General features: G+C 36.2%; 1 protein-coding gene across 1 annotated transcript in view; it reads right to left on the bottom strand.

Annotated features, from left to right (window-relative positions):
- Positions 1-66: 66 nt before the first annotated feature.
- Positions 67-27,100, bottom strand: part of slc43a1b (solute carrier family 43 member 1b) — a 35,397-nt gene continuing 8,363 nt past the window's right edge. Inside the window, exons 2-15 of the mRNA XM_052126976.1 lie at positions 22,265-22,422; positions 21,890-22,076; positions 15,907-15,962; positions 15,425-15,501; positions 12,634-12,726; positions 12,342-12,475; positions 12,058-12,209; positions 11,818-11,964; positions 11,403-11,438; positions 10,368-10,500; positions 9,896-10,025; positions 9,709-9,782; positions 7,429-7,552; positions 67-7,254 (exon numbers count right to left, since the gene is read on the bottom strand). Of these exons, the coding sequence (XP_051982936.1) occupies positions 7,063-7,254; positions 7,429-7,552; positions 9,709-9,782; positions 9,896-10,025; positions 10,368-10,500; positions 11,403-11,438; positions 11,818-11,964; positions 12,058-12,209; positions 12,342-12,475; positions 12,634-12,726; positions 15,425-15,501; positions 15,907-15,962; positions 21,890-22,076; positions 22,265-22,422 (1,693 nt within the window). The 3' untranslated portion in view covers positions 67-7,062. The remainder of the gene's footprint in view (positions 7,255-7,428; positions 7,553-9,708; positions 9,783-9,895; positions 10,026-10,367; positions 10,501-11,402; positions 11,439-11,817; positions 11,965-12,057; positions 12,210-12,341; positions 12,476-12,633; positions 12,727-15,424; positions 15,502-15,906; positions 15,963-21,889; positions 22,077-22,264; positions 22,423-27,100) is intronic.

Consider the following 27,100-nt stretch of genomic DNA (forward strand, 5'->3'; position numbering starts at 1 on the left):
GCCAATGCAAGCACCACTATTTAGAAAAATCAACAGGATCATTGGAAGATTTGAGAACATTAAATCAGTTATGTAAAATACAGAACATTTCTTTTAAACTTCCCTCCATATCTCTTATTGCGAAACTGAAACACACTGAACAAAAAATATAGTGCAAACTAGTCTCTGAAATAAGGTCATAATAATGACACTTGCCAGTCTTCATTAAAGGCACATCTTGTAAGAAGCAGCCTATCCATCAGGGTCCATAGTGAAATTACACTAGTTTAGTGAGTGAGGGAAGGCAGAAAAAGCTATGAAAAGCTTATTACTCACGCACACAGTTTTAAAATTAAAAGAATTATGGATTTATCCATGATGTCATTAATTATATGAAGCCCTGCCTCATTTACCTTCCCTGAGTCAAAATGAGAGGTGTATTTTTACCATACAAATGAACATAAAAAAAAATTATAATTTTAATTAATGACTAATATATTAGTATTTTGAATATGCCTGTGACCTGCACATACATAATGAAGATGATATGATTGTTCTCCAAAGTCAACATGAAACGGCATTCGCAAACAATTTTACTTTAGTAATGTGACATTTACGAGTGATTCAACGAGGAAACTAATTTATATTTGGCTACAGTTTAATATGAACTAATAGTCCATAAAGGCTTAGGTTACGTCTTCCAGTAGCAGAAATCATTTCAGAGGTGTTAATTATTTCTGTGGAATAATGTGCATGAAGGTATCAAGCAAAATAAGATAAGGACTAGGGCTGGGTAAAAATATAGGTTTTCCGATGGATCTCGATATCGATTCTTAAACCCAAAACTCGATCTTTCACACTATGTCAGTGTTGGGTAAGTTATGGGAAAAGTAATCCACTACAAATGACTAACTACTTCTCTAAAAAAAGTAATCTGATTACTTTACTGATTACTTAATTGAAAAGTAATCACAGGTCTAATTACTTTTAAGTTACTTTCTAAAACACTGATATCTATTTTCTCCTTGTACATATTTGCACGCCCTTCAGCAGTCACAGGAACGCAAACAGACGTACATATGAATTCACACTTTAATTGTATTACACATACATGTTGTTTTTGAAGTAATTGTAAACCAAGTTAATACATTTAAAAGTAATTCTTTTCATTGAAAGTCAGTAACTAATCTGATTACAAGAATTTAAATGTAATAAATTATGCTACATTTTGTGAATAAAAATAATCAGATTACAGGAACTAATTACTTTATAATCCAATTACACCCAACACTGGTGGCAACCTTTCTATAAAGCAAGTATATCACTGGTATGTGCAAGTGTGGGAGACACTTAAGGTGGTTCTTAGGGGCAGGATCATACAGTATGCCTCATTCACCAAAAAGTCCAAAGCACGAGAACTTGTGGCGTTGGAAGAGAATATTAAAAATGCTGATGCAGAGCTGAAGCGCAGAATGTCGTCTAATGACCTCCGATTGAAATATAGATATAATACTATTATATCGTGGAAGGTGGAATTTTGTTTAGTATGACACAGTCATACTTTGAGTCAGAGGACAAAGCAGGGATGCTTTTGGCTAGATAAATAAAGCAGAAAGAGTCTTTATCTACCATTGCCTCAATGAAATCTGCTGGTGGAGAAATGTTTAACTCCGCCATTGATAATAATAATGCTTTTAAAGAATTCTATCTTGATCTCTACAGTTCCACATCTTCGTCTACTGATGAAGATATTAGACACTTTGTGAAACCATTAGAACTCCCTATATTGATGATTGAGCAAAAAAATCTTGATTCTGAGAAAAAGTTATAGGAACTTGACAAGGTAATTAAGGCCTTTTCTACAGGAAAGGCTCCAGGGCCAGATGGCTTTGCAGCTGAATTTTTAGATTGTATGCTACAGAACTGGCTCCACTTATGTTAGAAGTTTATACAGAATCATTAAGGTATGGAAAGCTTCTGCCAACCATGACACAAGCCCGGATCATTCTGATCCTTAAAAAGGACAAAGATCCAAGTGAGTGTAAAAGTTACCATCCATTTTCCCTGATCCAGCTGGATGTAAACATTTTGGCCAACTGGTTAAGTAAAGTTATGACATCTCTTATACATATAGATCAGGTGGGGTTTATTCAGGGCCGTAGTTCTTCTGATAACATTAGACATTTCATCAATATCATGTGGTCAGTGGCAAATGATCAGACTCCAGTCGCTGCCATCTCATTTGATGCCAAAAAGGCATTTGATATGGTAGAATGGGATTATCTTTTTAAGATTTTGGAAATATACGGGTTCGGGAATTCTTTTATTGAGTAGATTAATGTACTTTATAGACACCCCGTAGCAGCAGTACAAACAAATGGATTAATTTCAGATAATTTTACTCTGAATAATAGCACTCGGCAGGGTTGCCCTCTTTCCCCATTATTGTTGTGTCTCCCCCTGGAACCATTAGCAGCCACGATAAGAAGGATTTTCCAGGGGTGATGGCAGGAGGTGTGGCGCATAAGCTTCTGCTTTATGCACATTATATTTTACTATATGTCTCTGACCCCAATAGATCTATGCCTTGCCTCCACAGAATTATTAATTCCTTTTCCAAGTTCTCAGGTTACCAAGTCAATTAGTCTAAATCCAAAGCTTTGGCTCTGACAGCGTACTGTCCAGTATCGGCCTTCCAGTGGCCCAAACAGGGCATTAAGTATTTGAGTATTTTACTCACAGCAAATTTGTCTGATTTAGTTAGAGTTCATTTTGACCCCTTAATTAAAAGATTTTCGAGCAATGTGTACAGGTGGGCTTCATTACATTTATCGATGATTGGGAAGGTTAAGGTTATTAAAATGAACTGTATTCCAAAATTCAACTACCTGCTACAGTCACTCCCTGTAGCTGTCCCCCTCTCTTATTTCAAGCAATTTTATAACATAGCAAAGTCCTTCATTTGGAATGGTAAATGTCCCAGACTACATTTCAACAAGTTACATAGGCCGATTGACAAAGGTGGGCTAGGCCTACCCAAGATTTTGTTTTATTATTATGCGTTCGGTCTCAGGCATTTGGCTCATTGGTCGCTTCCACCTGAAAGAGCCCCTCCCTGGTTTCATATTGAACAAGAAGTCCTTGCCCCTATTTTGCCATTGCAAAGCATTTCTATAAATCTAACCAGCGAATTAAAGTCACACCCCGTTATTTCACATTTGCACATAATTTGGACAAGAGTGGCCAGAGTATTAAATTCGGACATTTATTTAAATGTTGCCTACACTCAGTGACCTGTATCTTTTGAGAATTGGGTCATCATTTTGGGATTTCTAGATCTCAGTTTTATATGTATTTACAGCTGCACCACATACTCTGTACTGTTTTTGGGAGTAGCACATACACCCCTAAAATGGCAGATACTTTGGGAGAGGTGATTACTGCTTTTGGGAAAGGTCATGAGGCATCAGTGTATTACTCCCTACTGATTCAGAGTTTGGGGGACGGAGCTTTAACTTCTATTAAGAGATTATAGGAGAAAGATTTTAACTTGGTATTGGAGGAAGGAGTGTGGACTAATGATTCTGAAAAATGTCAAGTCTGTATCTAGAGATGTAAGGGTTCACCTTATGCAATTTAAGATTTTATATAGATTTTACTGGACCCCCTCTAGATTATATAGGCTTGGTCTTAAAGACACACCCACCTGCTGGTGATGCCAATCAGAAGTTGGAGACACAACCCATGTTTTTTGGTGATGCATTAAGATCCAAGATTTTTGGTTAAAGATACAGAATTATTTGTGTGACTTTCTGGGTACTCAAATTTTACTTTGCCCCAGACATTTTGGGCAATGGGGCAGTTATAAATAGACTGGCGTGATGATTGGCAGACAAGTTATTTTAAGGGGTTGGAAGTCAGAAGGAGCACCACCTTTTCCAGAGTGGTGAGTGGAAATGGGGATGGTGGACACTTTTGAGAAGATGATAGATGGAAGGCTGGGGCGGGAGTGGGTATTTGGCAGTTTTGGAGGACTCTAGGGGAAGGGATGAGGAAAGAGACATTTAGTTTAATTATGCATGTTTATTTTATATATATATATTATTTTAAAATTTTTTAAATTGTATTGTTTGTGCGTGTTTTAAAGCTCCCTCGTCCCACCGCACTTACACACGCTCACACACATTTTATGTCGCGACCAACAAATAGAGCCGTACCCCCCACGACTTGATCAATACAACAGTTTCTTTTATCCAAAATATCTTTTAATATGTGAAACTTTTTATATTTCAATGTATTTTGCCCTAATCAGCACAGACACACACTAGGGTTGCAGCGGTATACCGGTTTCACGGTATACCACGGTTTGAAAATAGACGGTTATCATACCATGTACAATTTGCTTAAAAATGCAACCGGACGGAGAATCTAACATGCGCATGCGCATCTCCTTTCCTCAATCCTCCTTGTCTGCCTGTCAGACTCGTCAACTTGCGACACTCACACGCACACAAATGCAGCGGATAAAATGTCAGAGAGAAGCGAGCCGAGGGGGACTGACATGAGTGTGTGTGAGTTAAAGCAGTGTTTCTCAACTGGTTTATTCGGACTGGGTCGCGGACAGCAGGGAAAGAGCAATGCCATGGTTCTCCCATTGAAGATGGTAATATTCTGCTCTAGGAAAAGTGTTATACGGCTACTCTATGTTCATTCTTGAGGCTGCTTGTGATGTTTGGTGCTACTAATTTTGCAGGTAAACCTTATCAGTGATAAAATTAGATATTGGCATCATTGACACACGGATGAGTAATCATTGACATGCGAGCAAAATCAAGCCATAGACGAATATGTTAATGTATTTATTATTTGTGCAATTTAGAAATGTTGAAGTCCCTTCGCACCTGTATGCTATTCTAACTCTTGCAGTAATCATTTATCATAGTCATTTATCATTATTCAATTGTGTGATGAAAGTCAAAAGTTGACATCAACAACACATCAACAACAAAAATAATGTCACTTGATGCATGTCCTTGTACTGGAAAACCATGAACAAAACTATACAACATAAAAGGAAATGCAACCCAAGATACATGAAATACAGGTTATGTTTAATCTATGGCAGGTCGACATTTGATTTCCAATGTAAAATCTGTCCTGAAGCAAAACCAGTTGAGAAGCACTGAGATAAATGTACAGACAAGAGCAGTCTGGCCTCACTGTCGCACACCTACAGTATATGTTAACTGTTAATAATCATAGGACATTACTTTAAAAGCTCACACAGCTGATGTTATTTTTCATTTAGTAGTTCATTTAACATAAAACTAACATGCTTTATTATATAACATGTTATGGTTACATGCTATTTTTTATCATGTTTATAATTCTGTTAGCTTTCTTATTTATTCTATTTATTTTATTTTCAAAAGGGAGACTTTTTTTACAAATACTTCAATAAAATAAATGTTTCAAGTTTGAATTATAATAAAGTGTTTGCTCAAAAATATAAATAAATAAATAACCCTTCTGTTTTCACTGATAATAGTAATTGTGTAATACCGTATACCGTGAAATCGTGATATTTTCTGAGACTGTTATCATACCGTGAAAATCTCATACCGTTGCAACCCTAACACACACACACACACACACGCACACACACGCAGCAGCGCCGTTGCTAGTTCTAAAGGACAGCGCAAGCCTCGCTATCCTCCTTTGCTAGTTTGAATGTGACGTTTATGAAGTAGCAACGAAGGCTTGAGCTGTATCAGAGCAAGATGCTGTATCCGTGGCGGAAGAAAGTAGTTCCACTCACAAGATCATTTATTGACAAAAACCTGAAAATGTATTGAGATAAAACCCTGAACGATGTCTTAAGGCATGGTATAAGCAGAATAATTGACTCAGCACTGTTGAATTATTAAAAAAGAATGCACAGCTGAGGTATAACGGTGCTGTGCGTCGTGACCACAGTACCACCTCGGGTGTACATTCGTTTTTAATAATTAAACGGTCCCATCATCAATATTCCTTACTTACTGACTAATGCTGCTAGTCTTAAAGAGACTATAATAATATTTGTACTATTTACAAGTATTTACATTTAGAACACATGCTAAATCGGTACTGATTTAGCATGTGTTCTAAATGTAAATACTTGTAAATAGTACAAATTATGCAAGTAAACAATACAAATGTAACAAAAATATATGCAACATAATATATGCAATTTCAAGATATTAACGGAAGGAATAGACTGAATTTGAAAATTTTTCAAAAGCTAAAATGTGACCAATTTGATGAAAAACTAATGATAAAATATAATTTGTAAAATTTATATTTTTGAACTGTACCTAGAAGGGGTGCCTAGAATATTCCTTTTGATTAAGAGCATTAGCTGAGAGAGAATTTATTTTGTACGCGAGCAAAATGGACATTGTAACAGAAATGTACCCGTACTGTATGAATCGAAATCGAATTGAGAGCGGAATCGAATCAAATCAAGAGCTCTTGAATCGGAATTGAAAAATCTGTATCAATACCTTACCCAGCCCTAACAAGGACCATGTATTACAGTAAATAGGGTCAATTTTGATTTCATGTTGACTTCAAGAAAGTGATGTGGCAGGAGGTGCTTCTGTGTTACAGTATGAAGGAAAGTGTGATTGTTTTGAAGTTATTTAACCTCTAATGTTTTTTCTACCATTATACAGGATATTTCAAAGTTTCAATATAATCCTTTGAAAGAAAAACTGTGTTTCAGTAGCCAAAGACAAACCACACACTGTTAAAAACACTGTAAATGTGGTTCTCATGGTTAGCAAAACTTTTAAGTGAGAAAGCCAGGTTATCTTAAAAAGCCTAGATAATACACCATGCTCAGTCTTGAAATCATAGCCTTGACTGTCTACTTTAAATTGCACATTTGGATTTTTGTAACGCTGTTTTATATTTACAATGACTCAATATGATGCGTACTATATTTCCATTTTTCGAAGTGCCATGGAACAATAATTGTTATAAAAGAGAGCGGTCTATCATTGCCATAATTCACATACTTAGTAATCAACTCTGTCCACTTCAGACAGTCCCGTTAGTTTGATTTTTAGAGGAATCATTAGTTTGACTGAGGCTGACATTCTCCTGTGTTGACTGGCACAGTGACAGACTCTCTCGTGCTGCCTTGTCTTTTATAAGTTGTCTCCGATGGAAGAAGAGGTATCCTGGCAACATGAATCCGACCAATGAGAACAGAAGCAGGCCTAAGTTGATCTGTCAATTCAAGGAAAATAAGGACAATGCATGAATTTTGCTTATTCAAACAGCAATCACTCAAGAATTTCAGTTAATAACATGTGTTTCTAACTCTGTGATACAACATTATTTAATTATCAGTATTTGCCATACATATGAATGGTTCATTACAGTCATGTTTGTTTGACTCACCCAGTAAGGATCCCCATTCAATGGTCCCAGCATGTAGATGAATAGTGGTTGTTGTAGGAGGGCAAACAAAGCACTGATCATGGACTGCAGGCCCGTCAGAGTGCCAAAGTGATTGATTGGGTAGCTAAATGTAAATAACAAACAGCTTGAGGATGTAACAAACTGAAAATATTATACTTATATAACATTCACTTTTTGCAACACCCTCCAATGGCAAGTGTATTGAGAAAATGGCCATAAAACTGTATTTTGCGTTATTTATTTTAAAATAATTGATGTATTGTTGTTGTTGATATGACTAGGAATTATAATTAAGGTATTATCTGTTAAATTTTCAATAATAAGGTTGTACATGATAACAAATTTGTTAATGCATTATACAGGTATATCATGAACTAACATTTAATAATACTTTTTTACAGAAAGTACTAATCTTGGATAATGTTAATTCATACTATTATTCATTGTTCCTTTTAGTTAATTTTGGTTCATAATGCACTAACGTTAACATATATGACTTTTTATGTGAAACATTTATATGTATAAATTATCGAGTGTCTATTTAATTAGTTTAGATTAGATTCAACTTTATTGTCATTGTGCAGAGTACAAGTACAAAGACAACGAAATGCACCTATTATCTATATGTATAATAAATTAACAGTGCTTGATTTGCTTATGTCAGTGATGGTCAGACTAACTTTTTACAATACAAAACCATGTGTTATATTTAGTGCTGTCAGTTGAAAACATTTTTAATGGCTATTAATCGCATAATTCATAGTTAATCCTTATTAAATTGCAGATCTTGTAAGTGTAAAAATTTTATAGTACAGTATATACTTATTTTCCTGTCAAAATGCATTTATTTCCATCATAGGAAATAAAACAAAACATTATGTAACGATATAATGCTTTATTAACATTTCCCAAACAAAGTCTTCCACAGTATGAAGCAGTGGGGATTTCTTTAAGACTGCAAGGGAAGCTCAGCTTCCCCTATAATGTCAAAAAAATAATGGTCAAATATGTACTATTGTGTAAACAATTTATTGACTAAAAATGCGTTAGAACACGTTCATCTCGAAGACGAGTTCGTTCAGAATCAGCTACATTACATATAGCAGGTCGGCTGACTCGATTTACTTCTCATACATTCCCGTAGCGTCAGTGCATTTCACTGTTGAAGCCGAGTGTCCATTGACTTCAATCGGGCTGCTCTGAACAGTTTTTTTCAGTGCCCCCAAAATAGACGGTCATTGGATAAATGCTGCGATTATGTCCCGCCCACGGACGCTCAGCGTCTCTGGGGGTGAATGAGGAGTGGGCTGGCCCGGACTCCGGGCTTCCGCGTGATGATTGGAGGATCTGTCGAAAGACTGCATCTCCTTTTGATTGACAGCGAATCTGTACTATAAGAAGTCACTGAAGCTATTTCGCGCTCAGTCCCATCGCGGATTTCTCAAGTGTAGTCGAAAGACAAACTGCTGCAACCTATTTCTTTATATTTGTTTGGCGAAATTGCTAGTCAATTTGCATAATACATTTCACACAATTATACACCACATTCCTTGATTCAGTTTTACCAAGTTTAATATATTTTGTTTTAGAGCGTTCGTTCGTTCATTCATTCATTCAATCATACAGTAGGCTAGGCTAGCGTCGTACGGGTGAAACTGCGCATGATGGCAGATGGTGCTAATATTGTCGACCTGATTTTGGCGAAGCCATTTGAAAGTCTTCCTCACGAGGAAAAAATTAGAATTAAACAGCAGGGCAGATCAACACCTAAGATTGATTTAGTGCAAAAAATAGGGTAAATAATTTATAATGTTGGCCGAAAATGAGCTTCCCCTCTTTGAAAGACCAGCAGCCGCCACTGATATGAAGATAGAAATGCACTAAAATAGCACTAATTTAAGTAATATTATTAATTTCCTAATCGTTTCCTAGTCCCGACATAGGTTGCATATTAATTTCAATAGGCATTATATCTCTTAACCTCTCATCCTACAATACAAATCAGTCAGCAGATGGTGGCTATCCGCTTTGCTACAACAATCGCAAAGTCACTTATATGATTCTGAGTCAGGGCACCAGTGCCGCTTTGATCTCCACATGAAAAGCGCTACAGACTAAAACATCTGTGTCTTACAGAGACTGCTTAGTACTTGATTTCTGTAATAAGTTCTATCATATCTATACATACAAATAGCATGATTAAGAAAGCAGCTCATAAAGTCATTTGGAATTTGAAAAATTGATAAAATGAAAACTCACACAGCAGCATAAAGCCCACCACAGCAAGAGTGAATAAAACCTCGAACTGCAGTGTGAAGAACAAAAGACATCACCTGAGAAAGAGAAAGAGATACTTAAAATAAACCACAAACAAATCACCATGTAGCATGATGAGGCTTTGATTAAATGTGATGAAAATGTTTGTTTTGCAGTGAATGTGTCTAACCTGTATGGGTAGATTGTCTATAAGGGAGATGATGCCAAAGACGACTAGCAGCAGGTTAGTAAAGGTGAAAGCTCTGATGGCATTGGTGAGCTTCTGGATCTTTCTGTCCCTCTTTGGAAGCCCAGATGGACTAAAGAGATGTGTGTAGGGGGGGTAAGTAATGATAATTAGATTTCCATTTCCTGAAGAAAATAACTGCGTTTGCAACACAAGAATAGTGTTAATGTTTTATTTAAACTTAGGTTTAGGTTTTGATTCTGCATTAATATAAAGCCACATCAGAGCCGCTCTGTCACTGTCATAACACACAGCACGCACCTTGTGTTCAGTCAGCTTGGCACAAGAATCAACACATTATGCAATTTGTCTTTTTGGAATTCAGTATGCAAATACATTTAAGAAAGAAGTCCAATTTCAATTTAGTCTGTAATCTTCTGGCTATCTATACTCTTATCAATTTCTCTGCCTTCACCTTTTTTCTCCCTCAGCTGAAGTGTCCACATCTTCACACTCCTTCATTCTCCAGTCCATGATGTAGCCAATGAGAGGACAAGTGATCAGACAGAGCAGCTGTAGAGTGCCAAAGATGGACGAGTAGAGGCTCACTATAACACACATGCACACATAAAATCTTTGTATGAATGAAACAAGAAAGCATAATTAAATTCACTACACCAGCACTCTGCAGCATAATACTAACACATAATTTCGATAGCATCTGATAGCGATGAATTTCATTGCATAACATAACAAAATATACAATAATGTGGCATCTGCAAACAAATGAGGCTAGACCTTGACTCCAGACTGATCACACTGTGAATTGTCAACCGTAGGTCGAATTTTGTGCTGCTGAAATCGGTCTGTACTACCGAAATTACGAACCACTTCCCCCAATGGCAGAAGCTGAAAGTGTTGTTCAAAATATACGTGAGCTGCAGTTTTCAGAATAAATGTCCACAGAGTGGCGCCAAAAGTGAGTTGCTTAACAGTCATTCATTGAATATTTGAATTAACCATATGCCCTAATCCAAACCTCAACCCTGAACCTAATCGTCAGTGAAAAAATTTCATTTTAGAGCGGAAATTTGTGCTCAATACTGTTTATGTGAACGCGATTACTGGTTTACTCTGTAGTGCTAGAAGAAAATGTGTTCACATTTGAATTTATGTACAAATGTCCGATGGGGGATGCCACTTGTCAGTTATTCAGCTGAATAAGGGTTGATTTCAGGGTACAAACACTTTCGTAAGCAAAGAATCTTAATTTAGAACAGTACATCTATTGTACTGTTTTATACTGTATAAATAATAACCCAATAAACATATTTTTGTGAAATTGTTTGCTTAAAATTGTGCTTGTACTAACATTCTTTAAAATGAATGCCCTAGGTTTGATTTTTTTGTTTTCTAATGCAAGTGTCCATACTTTTGGGGCCCTTTTTACAGTAGGCCTATGTAACAAATCCATATTTGTGACAAGTTTGCTGAACATGATTTTTCTTACCTTGCTCTTCTGCATCCTTCACTAACTCATCAGAGGCTAAAACATAGAAAACAACACAGTGTAAATCCAAATTAAACTCATATGTTTACTACCCACATACAAAACCCACCCACTAACACATACTTCTGTGAAACTAGAGCGTACATTACATTTATCCATCTGTTCTTTCATTTATGCATTTGGAAGACACTTTTATCCAAAGCGACTTACAGTGCACTTATTACAGGGACAATCCCCCCAGAGCAACCTGGAATTAAGTGTCTTGCTGTGGGGCCCGAACCAGCAACCTTCTGATTACCAGTTATGTGCTTTAGCCCACTACGCCACCACCACTCACTGTGTTCTTGACCAAACACAGACAAATGAAGTTTACCATTCCATTAATGGATGCAAACTGGCATTAGCTGACACTCACGGTTAGGGTCACCATGGGTAACCAGGAACTCCAACATCTTATTCATGGCACCCATGAAAAAAATTACACGTAGTTGGGTCATCGGCATGGTGATGAGACTCCACAGAAAGATTGGTGAGCAGACAGAACGACGGAAAGGAGGGGATCCTGCCGTTCCACAAACATGAATAACAAAAGAATAATTTCATTATCAAAACAATATTTGAGCATTTCAATAGATCGTGTGTTTGTGAGACATACCCTGGCTCTGTGGTTCTGTTTCATCACTGTGTGCTTCATCATTTAAAGTTTGTTTTTTGGTCACATCATGTTCTACAACAGTCTCGTGAGTGTAGAATTGATCTCCAGTCATCTTATGGTCCATTACGTCACTTCTCAACTTCACTATTTTACTAAGAAATAAAGAGACACAACATTCTTGTTCTGTCTATGCAAATGTTTTAATCCAACACAGAATTTACCCTTTAATAGGGTGTTTTATTGCTATGAATTGTGCATTTGACATAAATCTGACATGTACTGACGTGTATCTTATGTCCTCTGGGGCAGGAAAAGACTCTCCGGGCCAATTAACAAAGCAGTTGATGAAGACGAGACAGGCAAAGGCCGACCAGACCCAGAAGATCACACAAAATGACACTCCCAAATCATATATCAGCTAAAACAAATCAAGACAGATTGGGGAAAATTTAAGTTCTAATGTTGCATTTGAAATTTGAGTAAAAAACAACTTATATTTGTGAATGAGGCATGTTGTTTTGATCTAAAACTAAATTATATGAAATTGCTTTCTAATTCCTTATAAACAGACCCTACCTTGACTCCTGGGAAGGTGACAGCAGAGGAGGCATAAGAGCCAATCATCAGTGAAAGAATTGTTGAGCGCACATTTCCAAACATATTTGGCAACTGAGAAAATCAAACAAGGAGAATTTGGTTTAGAGTGTAATAAATGAATTATAAATGGATAATAAATATGTTATAACATGTCTGTTGGCACAAAATTTCTTTAGGAGAGTTTTACTTTATTTTTTTATTCTTAAATGGTTTAAATCCATCTGTTTCTCTGTTCTGCTATAATTCTCCAAACTGTAATGTTTGACTTTTGCCACTAGAGTGCAATATTAGTTTGTTTTTTAGCTACACAACATGTGAGAAAGTTTGATAATGGTATAAAAGAGAAATAAAACAGTAAAAGAAAGTTTATTGAAAATACATGTGTACAGTACGCAGTTTGAGCAACCAGGGATAATTAAGGAAATATGGCCAATGAGTTGCTGCATGTGTTATAATAAACCAAGCTTGGGCTGCCAATTCCTTTCTTCCTATGTTTCTTTCTTCAATCTATCCAAATCACACTATCCAATGAATTGCCTTTGAATTATTTTAGTCTTTTAGCAAACCCTCATATGCGATGAAGCACATGTAGTGCTAAGGACATTTCTGTGCTGTTGTGCCAAGCAGATAAACAAAGAAAACAAATATATACTTGGACATCCTCCCAAAGCAAACTGACACAAACAAGTGCCATGGTAAGAGACTGTCAACAAGGAACGGTTCTAACACGTCATAATTTATACACGCAGTCACACTATTATGAACCTCTTCACCCTACATGACACCTTTCTGTTTGTTTCTTCAAAATGGTGTACCTTTCTTGATGTAGTGGAGACTAGGACAAGCTGTCATGTGGGGATGTTGTCACAAACGTTATAGCTCAATAACAATACGCTTTTTGAGTCAAACGTCCAGTTACACAAATGTGTTTTATGTAGCAGTGGTTTTGTATGTTGGTTTCAAACACCTAGTTCAAAATACTCTTTGTGAATTCTATACTTCAAACTAAATTTAAATTTGGTAAACAATTAAACAACAATAGTACATATTCATTCAAGGGTCAACTTTATAATGAATATATTTTAAACAAAATGTTGAACTACAGTATGTTCTCAGGACATGGGATTTTTCATAAATGTCAGTTTGGGACAAGTTGTCACATTTTTACCCTGAAAAATATTCACTGAAGTAAAAAGTTTAAGAACTAGCCCCAGTCGCAGAGAGGGCAAAGACAGTGTGTTTATGTCACTGTGCGTTTAGTGTGGGCAGCAAGTGGGCTTGGCGCAGTTGAGGGAGTGAAGTCAGATATGTGCTCTGATTGGCTGAGAACAAGCATGCAAAAAATGCGTAATGTGGGGATGGAAATGTGCAGCTCTAAAGTCATCTGAAAAACCCAGGCAGAGCAGTGATCATGCAGTTCTTACATGCACTCCTAACACAAATAGAACAGAAAAGCGCAACTAACATTTAGCAATTTTGCAACTAACAAGTTTTGACATTCTGCAGTAAGACATATAAAACCATTTAGATATTTAATGATAATTACATAAGATAGAGTAGTCAAAAGGGATCATTCAACAAAATGTACCCAGATACAGCTTTCAGATACACACAAATAGACATACACAGTAGAATTAATACCAATAATAGGCTATAGACATATGGGTAGTCCATGGATTGTCATGCATCACATAAAAAACAGGGAATATAAATAAATGTTTAAATGTACAAATGTACCATGTAGTTTCTCAATTAATAAAAGGTCAGAAGAAGTGAATGTATAATAATAATAATTAATTACTTAGCCAAATGCTGTTTCAAATGGTTTTAGATTGAGTATAGCATGTCACACTGCAGGATGTGTCAACTTCTCAAAGGTATTTCATGTGATCCCATATACAAACACACACACACACACACACACACACATACACACACACACACACACACACACACACGCATTTGCACACTTATTATACACACTTTTACACGAGTCAGGTCAAATGTCAACATGACAACCAACCCATCATAGAATGTACACAAACACCATAGCAACAATCTGTTTGACAGCTCAAGCTTCAAAAGGAGATCTGATTATAGAACAGGTAAGGATGGCAAGTGTGCAAGATAACACGTTACGGTACCTTGAAGTTAAAATATATGTATCTTACTTGCTTAATCTTTCTATTTAAACATTAGCTGTCATCTGTGAACATTTGCAGCACTGTAGGAGAGAGTTTATGTATTTTGTTATTGTGTATATAGGGCTATAGCTAGGAATTCTGGGCTCCCTGCCTGTAGAAATCCTTTTTAAAAGTAAAGTTCAGACAGGGACATGGCCTGATGAACTATGCATGTACTCAGATTCGTTCTGTGGTGGCGTTTCTGTTGACCCACGTTACTCTCTCCAAATTTACAATGTTACAACATTGAATATTTTTCAGTTTTCTCACATCACAGTACTCTTATTCTTTATCTCCTAATTTCTGACATATGTGTGTTCTTGGTTTAGTTTCTATGTGTTTGTTATTCAGTGTTATTAGTATCCTTTACTGCCTGGACCTGTGGGCCACCTTCATTCCCTTTATCTCTCCCCTTTGATGATGGCAATGTGAGTAATGCTTAACATGTCCATGGACTTTTTTAACAAAAGAACAAAAAAGTAGATAGAAATGAATATTTAATTTACAAATAATCCATGTAGTCTCTCAATTAATATTAAAAAAGTCATAAAAAGTGTGTGCATAATAATAATAAAAGCGTGTCTTACTGTTAATGAAGTGAAGGTCAGACAGATTCCTCCAAACCCATTCATGGAAACAGCAATAAATATGAGAGAAGATAACACTGTGAAGGAGAGGACAGAAATGTCTTTACTATTTATGAAACATTATTTATTCAGAAATCGCAACAAAAACAGATCTGTGGCATTTGAAAAGCATTATTTGCCAATATGTTGGGATTATTTGTAGGAAGGAGATTTCTATACATCCTGCAGTGACTGTGCTAAAGCGGAGTCGCTATATGCCATGAAATCTCACAAAATAATGATCTAAAGCAAAATGTTAGGTTACTTATGTTAGGTAACACATTTCTCTAATAACAGAATGATGTATCTCAATATAGGAAACGCCTCAGGTGTGACAGACCACAGACACCATCACTGCTCAAAGCACAGTTTCCAAGTGAGATACCAAATAAATGTTAAAAGAATTTGGCTTTTAACACACCTCCATAAGGATTAATACTCACCAGTAGGATTATATGCCGCAACAGCAATCAAACCCGTGGAGAATGCAAAACAGGAACTACAAGAGTCATACATAGAAAAAGAAGGTTTATGGAAATTAAAAGAACGTTCTGGTTCAATACAATTTAAGCTCCATCGACAGCGTTTGTGGCATAAAGTTGATTACCATTAGTGGGCAACCGATATGGGTTTTTTAATGGCCGATGTCGATATTCAGAGAATAGGGTGGCCGATAGGCCGATATAACACCGAAATATCACACAATTTACTATTGTAAATAACATAAACATAATATTGCTTAGAAAATTTATTAACTTTAATTTAGAACTACTAGGGCTTGGCAAAATATTACAAATATGCGCTAATTTAAAGATGCTGTTTACAGAAATGCCGGATTTCCTTAAAGAGACAGTACAGGTTTTTAGCACTTGTTCAACAAATCAATGTAAATACCTGTGTCTAGTACAAATTATGCAATTAAACAATACAAATTTAACAAAATATTATATATTCATTATAATATCATATTTATTGATTGAATATATGGATTTGTTCATTTTTAAATGCTAAAATGTGACCAAAATTATGAAAAGCTAATAAAATGTATTTATTGAATCGGGAAATCTGTATTAATACCCAGCTCTAAGCATTATATTTACCACCAATTGTTTTTTTAAATAATCTTAAAAAAAATCTTTCAAAAATGAAAATTGTGTTTTAAATGGTAAATAGCAGTTTATTTTGATTTCTGTTTAGTCATCCAATTTATTAATTTATTTGCACATAAACTAATTGTTAATGTGTTAGGAAGAAGGAAATAACAATAGTGCACACAGTAGTCTAACAACCACGGACGGTGCGTGCGCATTTGCAATCGCATTTTCTCACAACAGGCCGAGCATAACTAATTGTTCATACAGTGCACAGTGAATATGATGTTTACTTGTAGCGCAAGTGAAGCACTTTTATTTTGAAGTTGCTCACGCATGCTGAAGCAGATGCAGCAAGCAGCAGGGATTCTTTTATATACTGAGTTACACTACAAAAGGATTGTTTGGTGTAAAACATGTTTAATATCAGCAGACAGGAGGTCAGTTAATTAAAGGGTAAACTGTTCCACACAAAAGTAGATCATTCAGCATACTGATGCATCTACTCCATTGACAATCGGTCAAAATGAATGGCCTCTGGTCTGCTCGCCAGTGTACCACTGTGTTACGCTTTGTTTTTGCTAACCTCGAAGGCTCCGCTTTTGGACAGCAATCTCCGGACAGCATTCAGTTTACATGGCCCAGATTGCCAGCTTGTACTGTCATGGACTGATTGTCATGCAACATTCATGAGTCAGAATTTGATCCAGGCTGATAGAATACGTGCTTCAGAGGAATATTTATGAGTGCTCCACAGCAAGAAAATGTGGGATTTAGTGTGAGGGTACGTAACAACAAAACAATCTGTGATTAGTTGTTTACATGTCTTAGAAGGCTCCTTTACATGCAAGCAGGTGATTCTTGGTGCCCCAGTGGCTTGAAAAACAAATCGGCCAAATTGGAAATGTATAGGCCGATGCTGGTTATTACAAATTTCAAAATATCGGCCTCAGCGATATACATATATACACTCTACAATATCAGGAAGACCCTTCCTCTCTGAACATGCCATAAAACTGCTTGTTCAGTCACTTGACATAACTAGACTGGACTACTGTAACGCTCTCATTGCAGGCCTCCCTGCATGTGCAATTAGTCCTCTGCAAATGATCCAAAATGCAGCAGCATGTCTGGTCTTTAATGAACCAAAGAGAGCACATGTTTCACCACTCTTTGTCTCTCTCCACTGGCTGCCGGTTGATGCACGTATCAAATTCAAGCCTCTGATGCTGGCATACAGAACATTCACTGGGTCTGCTCCAGCATACCTAAAATAAATTCTGCAGAGCTACACGCCCACCAGAAGCCTGCGGTCGGCTAAGGAACGTTGCCTTGTTGTACCAACATAAAGAGGCACCAAAACACTTTCCCAGACTTTCAGTTTCATCATACAACGTTGGTGGAATGACCTTCCCAACTCCATCCGTGAAGCTGACTCACTCTTAAAAACAACTTAAAACGCATCTTTTCCATGAGCACTTAACCAGTCAATAAAAATGAAATAAATAAATATCCTTGTTGCACTTTAATCTGTTTTGAATACTATTCTGATGCTAGTGAAACTTTGTAATATGGCACTTTTCATACCACTGTACAATGGAAGTGAATGGGGCCAGTCCATAAATGCCAAAATACACATTGTATCAAAAGTATAGCCACACAACTTAAACATTATACATGTTAACATGTTTTCAGTCATGTCAACTCTCAGAAAGATTTAGCATGTTAATGTGGGTATGACATATTGATAGGATATTGGTCTTGGCGGACAAGATTTGATACGCTGCTGCTACTGCTAAAACATACACAGACATAGTGAGTTAGCATGTGTACATGCTGCTGCTGCTGCTGCACAATTAGACAAAATGCCAGACATGCCGCATCCAGCATGTAGGACACGATGCTGCATAATTATACATAAATACAATCCCCATGTAGCAGATCTAGACCATTGGATCTGGAGTGGAGTTGGGTTTCAGATAAAAACTTTTGCAGCGTTCTGCAATGAAACCGGTTTATCTGCAAAACTGAGCTATTTATTTGTTAGACAAAGAGAGACATACGTTGATTGGCTACTTGATTACATGTCAAAGGACCAATCAGCTTACACCATGCAAGACGATTGTCCTAACATGTCACATGTGAGCAAAAGGTATACTGTACAATTTGAATAAATAAGCCAGGGCTAGTAAGTATGAACATTGTGAAATGTAAAAAAAAAGAAATAAACCCCTGGTTAAAAGTTTAAAGGGTGAAAAGCCCATAAAATGTGTCATGTAGATATTTGTCATCATGATATCCTTGACAGTTATACAATACATTGACATTTACAATGGGCAGATGCAAGGTATGCATGTAACGGAATATTTTTTATGAGTACATGTGATAAAATAAGTGGCCATATCCTTGTGAGATTTACGCACACATGAGTGGATGTTGTATTTTGTCTGCACTATATGCAATGCATCATTTCAATTCATTTAAACTGATTGATCTCAGTTCAGGAGACTCTGTGCTATCAGTAAAGGGTTAAACTTTCGGCACACAAAGTCATGTGACAAAACAAAAGGCGCAGAACACAGGGAAGTTTGTCTTTGGGAGAAACGCCAACAAAACTACATCTGGTAAGAAACCTAATTAAGATCTTACATTGACACCTGTTTGAGTCAAAAGATTAGAGTCTCTAATTTCATCAATTTCATTTCATTAAAATTTGAGCGATTTATCGCAAAACAGCATGCTGATAAACACAATGTACACTTATGTGTACTTAAGCGCATCTTTTCCTTAGAAGTCCTTTATTTACTGTGCATTATCCCATTGAAACCAGTTCGGAGATCAGTGCAGACAGACAGCACACCGGAGCATAGGCGGAAATTGCGGTGGGGGTCGGGGGGGTCAGGACCCCCCCATCTGAGGGTTGTCCCCCCCCTAAAGTATCATTAAAATATGTGTATTGTAAATAATATAATCATATATTCTTAAAATAATTGTTTAAGAAATAAAATAATACAAATGCAAACGGGGCAACAACAAAAAACCCCTTGGTGTCCCCTTCACAAATTGCTCTTGAGAATTGTTATGTTTATTGTTCCCCCCAACATTTTGATGAAATTTTCACCCCTGCACCGGAGGTTAAGTCATTCACTAAATAAGGAGCAAGGGAGCACTCTATGCAGCTAAGTGCATTCAATCAAAACTTCCAATTAAACATTGGTTTCAGGCTGCAGATGATGTGCATGTTTGGCAGACATGGGACAATGGTAATCAGTACATAGACTCATCTGCAGTACATAGATTTTATTTTAACATGGTTGGCAGTGATTGGATGATGCTGGCCATTACTTTCAAATTAATTATGCTAATTTCTGATGTAATGTAGGGCCGCAACGACGCGTCGACGTCATCGATTACGTCGACTATGAAAATACGTCGACACGAATGAAATGCGTCGACGCGTCACATTCATTATTTACGTTTAAATATCGAGTAATGGCGGCTTCTGCTCCAGCTCATGGTGAAAATGACAACCACGATCATCCAAAGTATGGGAATACTTTAAACTACAGCCGAACAGAAAGGTGCTTTGTTCACTATGCAAAGCGGAAATGTCATACCATGGCAGCACAACTGCTATGAACGAGCATCTTAAAAGGAAACATCCTGTGACTCTGCTGAACTCAAAACGACGAGCCAGCTGGGTAAGTAGTAGGCTTTATTACAGTGAGTTTTTGGAGTTGTTGTTGCGGTCATACCTACTTTTTTCAGCTATTACAGCTTGTGTGCTAGTTAATAGTGTTAATTGCTAACGGTGCAGATGTAATTTATTGGCCCATTCGGCGACAATAAAATGGACTTTCATTTATAACTTCAACTTAAATCTGTCAACGAAGCCTTCAGTGCATTTAAATTGCCCGTTTTTAAAAGTTGTGTATGCACATGTAGACTAGAGACATGCACTCCGCGGGACCCAAAACAACAGAGTGCGGCGCTGGGCTCTGATGGCCGAGTCGTGGCGCTGGCGTAATGCACTCGTGTGTGTGCTGGTTGCGGAGAATAAAACGATTCACGGGACTCCTGCAAAATAGAAATCTATAAATTGAACATCTCAAAACAAATAAATTGTCATTCATCTGTTGCACAAAAGCAACAAGAACAACTAAAACAAAATAGATAGACCCCGGCCTGTAAATCGTTCTATGTATACATGTTTGCAGCGTTTAACAATGTAGCCAATCACAGACATATGTGTTCATTTTCTGAACGCAATGGCCAATCAGAAGCATTTAAGATGGAATCTCCTCACCGCTCAAAATGGACTTTTTGTTCAGTGCTGAATTCTGCATACTGGCAAATCGATATAATGAAAGATTCATTGTGCAGTCAGTTTCATTGATAATAACAGAGATGTCCGCTTTTTAGGAATTATTAAGGGAGAAATCCGTCCCAGCATGTCTCTAATGTAGACTTTAAAAACAAACAATAACGTTATATTTACATATTAACAGTAGCCTGTAGTGTATTTATTTATTTATTTATTTATTGTTTATTTGAATAGGGACAGATACAAAAAAAATGTCAGAAAATGAATTAATAAAAGTTTGAAATACTAATGTAGAAGTTGTACTTATTATTTATTGGAAAGTTTGCCAATGGATAAATCGGCTAATCCCAAAAATATGCATTAGATTAATCGGAAAAATAATCGTTAGATTAGTCGACTAATCGAAGAAATAATCGATAGATTAATCAACATCAAAAATAATCGTTAGATGCAGCCCTAATGTAATGTCTGTAACGTCTCAAAATCATGAATAGCCAACACTCCAGGAAACATAATAAACAATTTGATAAAAAAAAAATCTGACTTTCTATAGCTTGGTATTTTTATAATTTAACAACTTTGTCCCGCTGTCCTCATGTGTGGACATATATTTGTAGGTGTTTTTAGGTGCTACTAGTAACAAATCAAAAAGTTAAATGGGAAATACACACAGCAGTCATGCTCGAGTCTCAGGAGGATAAGGTAAGTGGCCTAAATTACTGGTCTGGTAAGCATCATAGTGCTGTTATGGTGCAAAATATTATATACATTATTTCTGTTATACCTACTCATTTCTGCAACAATTCTCCCTCCACCACCCCAACTTATTCTCTATAATTAATTATTTACAAGAGGGGGACATTAGAGTACAAGTCTCATGCACAATCAACTCCAATAATGATATTGCACAACAACGGCCCTCCACTTCGAGCAGCAAGCAAATCTTCATGACTGTCAACGATTATTTGTACATGTGAATATGTGAAATGTAAATAGCTGTATGGCTCTCACCTGCCAAACAGTCTAATTGGACGTGGCCCAAACTTGTCCATCAGGACTCCTAGAGGCAATGTGGCTGCGCTGATAATGAACGAGCCAATCGTAAAGCCCAGATTCAAAACCTCCTCCTGCTCAACACAGCTTAGCCAATCCAGTCTTTCCATTAAACTTATGTTTGTGTGGCCCTCTGTGACATTATCTAAAAGTAGAGAGCACATCAGGTACATTAAAGTCTCTTTGCATGCAGTCAGATTTATATTACATGATGGACTGCATTGATTTTAGTTTGACCTGTGCATATACTGTACTGTAGGTCTGCATGTTTTTCTATGAAACTGCTACTACTAAATTTAAATAATACTTTGCCATAATGTTGCAGCCATGTACCTGTGCACAGGTGTGAGTAGAAGCCCTCGTTCTTCAGCATGATGAGGAGGGAGCCCCAACCAAGCAACACAGCAGAGAAGAGCAGGTTTTCAATGATTGCTGTGACTGCCATCCACCAGCGCCTCCTATAGGCCTGAGAGAGTGATGGAGCCATTGCACTAGAGAAGGAAAAAGAAAAAATTGGGATTATAGCCATGTATGCAACATGATCTTAAAGCAACATAGTCACAGTTTAATATTTTGAATTAGACTATTTTGTATTGACACTTTAAACAAATAAGGCATACTCTAGTGTCACATTGTGTGTGTTTTTTAAAGCTTTACAGACACAAATCCCATCTTTTTTGGTGAGAACTTTTAGATATGTTTATTATGCAAATTATTATCTATTATAAATTCTGCATAGCATGAAGCTTGCTTTAAACATATGAAATGTCTATATCCTCTCCTTAAAATTGTGATTTTGGCCTGTCCCACATCATTCTCGACTGTCTCCAACAATTAAAGGGATGATAATTCTTTCATCATTTACTCTCTTTCATGCCATCCCAGATGTGTACGACTTTCTTCTGCTCTACACAAACCTAAAAAGATTTTTAGAAGAATATCTCAGCTCTGTTGTTTCTTTCAATGCAATTGAAGCTCCAAACATCACATTAAAGGCAACATAAAAGTAATCTATTCAACATCAGTGGTCTTCTGAAGTGATGCAGTCACTTTGGGTGAGAAACAGATCAATATTTAAGTCCTTTTTTTTTTTTTTATAAATCTCCACTTTCACTTTCACAATGTGGAAATAATGTGAATGTGGAAATTAATAGTAAAAAAAGACTTAAATATTGATCTGTTTCTCACCCATACATACATCACTTCTGAAGATATTAATTGAACCATTGGAGTATTATGGATTACTTTTATGCTGCCTTTATATGATTTTTGGAGCTTAAAAGGTCTTGTCACCATATACTTGCATTATATGGACCTACAGAGCTGAGATATTCTTCTAAAAAAATGTGTTTTTGTTCTACAGAAGAACGGAAGTCATACACATCTGGGATGGCATGAGGGTGAGTAAAGATGAGATCATTTTTGTTGTGTCATTTTTGGGTGAACAATCCCTTTAAAAATGACACAACCATGTCATAATTTTATTATAATATGTTGAATTGATATGAAATGTATTTAAGTAGAAAAGTTAAAACATTTCACAACTATATTGCCCAAAAATGTAATGTTTTTTAAAATTGTGATACCCAAGCTTAAAAATTATTTGGACCCTTCGGTGGGAAAACAAGTAAATAATCTCCACTACATTTTCATAATTGTTGCACAAACTGTTGTTTTGATTTTATTCGTCATGCTAAACCTTTCAACCCTCTTGCTTAAGTTGTTGCAAGACAATTACAAAAGCTCAACATCTTCATTTAGGATACATTTGCATCACTGTTACTTGCAACCCTATTACCAAAATGTTATGCATTTTGTCCATTTAATTTTGAAGTTTAAAGCTACAAAGTCTAATTTCTTCCTAAATGTATACCAAGGACCACAAATGTAAATACAATCCTGTTTGCATAGGCAGTCAGTTATGAATGGACACCTTCTTTTTTCACCATGAACTGGTGCACTCATTCAGGAAAACACCAAGGCACATTCTCTACGCTTGCTTGTTTGTGATCAGATTTCAAGAATTCAAGAATACCGTATACATAAGAAACAGGATTTTTACAAATTTATGTCAGACCATGTTCACTTAGATTAGCACATTCTTGTCAAAGAAATGTTTATGTAACAAAACTAAAGAGACATAAAACTGTGGACATTTAGGATGGATTGTAAACCTCTCTCACCCAAATAATGACTCAAGTTCAATCTTCTTCAATAATGTATAAGTGACAATATGTTGCCAGCTGTACTATACATAAAACAATTTGATCCTGAGTGCTGCTTAGTAAATTCATCAAATGTATGACGTACTGTAAAACGAATGAATATATGTATATGTACTGGCCAAAAATATTAAACATATTAAAATCTATTTTAACAGCTTCTTAAAAACAGCCAGCCTTTGCCAAGATTACAGCTCTGCACATACTGGGCATTCTCTCAACCAGCTTCATGACGTATCCACCTGGGAAGTTTTTAAACAGTTTTGAAGGCGTTGTCATATATGCTGGATGCTTATTGGCTGCCTTTCCTTTACTTCACAATCCAGTCCAACTCATCCATTTAAAAAACGTTTTGTAAAGAACAAATGTATACTTGTCTTCAGGCATTTAACCATAAGGTCATAACATAAATATAAATTCAGTCAAGTGTGTCCACACTTTTGTCTGGTAGTGTTTCTCTGTGTATGTTTTGAATGCAGTTTGAAATAACCATGTGTCTAACATGAGTTGGTTTAGGACTGGTTAAGACAGGCTGATGTATTTTTATTATCCATTGGGCACATGTTCACAGACTCCCTGACCTTCTGGCACCAGAAATAGTCACAGACGCTCATGGCACACCATAAGCATCACACAAGCAGTGTGACTGATTGCACTGGCGCAAACACATTCTGTACAATAAACAATGCTTTAACACCCATATACAAATCACTATTTTTAGTATATCTAACCTAGATCATTAACAGTATTCATGACTTGGGGACTAAAAGTAAAAGTTAAAACATCTGTAATTGAAAAACTCATAAATCATAATATTTATAGACCACTAATATGAATATTTTAGTGCTCGTTTCCTCCTCACTGTCTATTGTGGTTATGGCCCTGTAATACGTTTCTCTAGAGTACCATGGCGCATCACCCCATACATAGCTCTCAGATGCCCACTTCTCATCATTCATCCGCAGCCTGCGCTCCAACAGTGAATCACTAAATCCAGTATTACAACAATTAAAATATTTATTTTACTTTATTTTTTAATCAAAACATAACCCAACAATCAGTTTCCTTATTAATTAACTAATGTGAAACATTTGCACTTTGTCATAATTAATTATGTAACAGTTATTGCTGTAAACAGAGACTGAAAATGTTCCAGGAAATGAAAAAAATTAAAATTTTAAATGACTTTTACAAAACCAAATCGAAATTGTTCCAGAGTGAAAACGTTATTTTAAAATGTTGGAAGCCAGTTAATTTTGTTGCAATATTTTTTTTTCCGTGAAACCAAAGTCTAAATGGTTATTACTGTACATTTACGGAATTACACCACTTCCTGTTGCCCACAAAATTAGGCTTCACTCTTTTTAGTAGAACATGATAAGCATGTGCTCTGATTCTGAAGGAAACTGCATGTAACAGTTCAAGGAGGAGGAGGGAACCCCAAGCGCCGGCCACACACTCCTCATCAAAACTAAATTTCACTGCATCACACATTTCATTGCCTTAATGCATGTTGTAGATGTAGCCTTCTGTGACATAATGAAGACCTTTTAGGCAACTATATATAAAGTGCAAATAAAAAGTATGTGTACCCTTTGGAAGGTTTTCTGCATTAATTGGTCATAAAATGTGATCTCATCTTAATCAAAGTCACAAGTATAGACAAACAACAATGTGCTTAAGCTAACGACACACAAACAATCTTTTATGTCTTTATTGAACACACCCAAGGATCTGTGTTGGGGCCCCTCTCATTTACTATTTATATAAATAGACTTGATCATGACATTCAAAATGTGCTATTTCATTTTTATGCTGATGATACTGTTATGTATTGTAGCAGCAAGCATTGTACCCTCTAAGCTGCAAGCCTTGCATAATCCACAATAAGCTTTTGATGTTATACAGTTATGGATTTACAATTTAAAACTCGTTTTGAAAGCTGATAAAACTAAACATATGTTTACAAAGAAAGTGTACAAAAGAAACAAAGTACAAAGAAAATTGTAAATAATCTTACTTCTCTTCAGTCTTTGAAAAGAAATGTGATTGAGTTAGTGAAAGAGTTTAAATACCTTGGTATTATTATCGATGATACATTAGTTCTCACATTACTCAGCTAAAGAAAAAATTTAAAACAAAGCTAGGGTTTTATTTCAGAAATAAGCTCTGTTTTTCATTTAATGTATGAAAGAAACTTGTCACACAAAAACTCCATAAGATGTTGATTAATGGAGAAAAATAACCTTGGGAGAAACCAGAGTCACTGTGGGGGCCAGTTCCCTCTGGCTAACATCATGAATATAATGTAAACTACATTCTTACCAGTACTTCATTATGGGGATGTTGTGTATCAATTTGCTCCATCTTATCTTCTTTCTTCTTTGGATGCTGTGTATCATAGTGCTTTAAGATTAATTTTGAATTGTAAACCCTCAACACATCATTGTACATTGTATAATAGAGAAGCTTGGCCTTCTTTGTCTATTAGAAGAGAAATGCATTGGTATACAACTATTTACAAGGCTATCTTGGGGTTCTTGCCTTCATAGCATTGTTGCTTTATCCAACGTAACACCGTTGGGAAATGTTCCCTTCGTTCTCAGAATTGTTACATTCTTGCTGTTCCTCATGTTTCAACTGAATTAGGTAAAAAGGCTTTTAGGTATGCAGATACTTTGACTGGAATTCTCTTCAAGTGAAACTGGTTACAAAACATGGTGTCTATGGAACATTTTAAATGTATCATTCGTCAGCTTGAAGATGAATCAATGACTTGTAAGTGTTTTTAGTATTGTAAATGTCTGTTTAAATGTATATAAATTAGGCTGTATATTTCTTTTTTGACTTATTTGCTGTCCATCTTGGCCAGGACACTCCTGTCAAAGAGATTTTTAATCTCAGAAAGGTTATTCTGGTAAAATAAAGGTTATAATAATAATAACAG

The sequence above is a fragment of the Xyrauchen texanus genome, chromosome 5 (genome assembly GCF_025860055.1).
Source record: "Xyrauchen texanus isolate HMW12.3.18 chromosome 5, RBS_HiC_50CHRs, whole genome shotgun sequence".
Taxonomy (NCBI): domain Eukaryota; kingdom Metazoa; phylum Chordata; class Actinopteri; order Cypriniformes; family Catostomidae; genus Xyrauchen; species Xyrauchen texanus.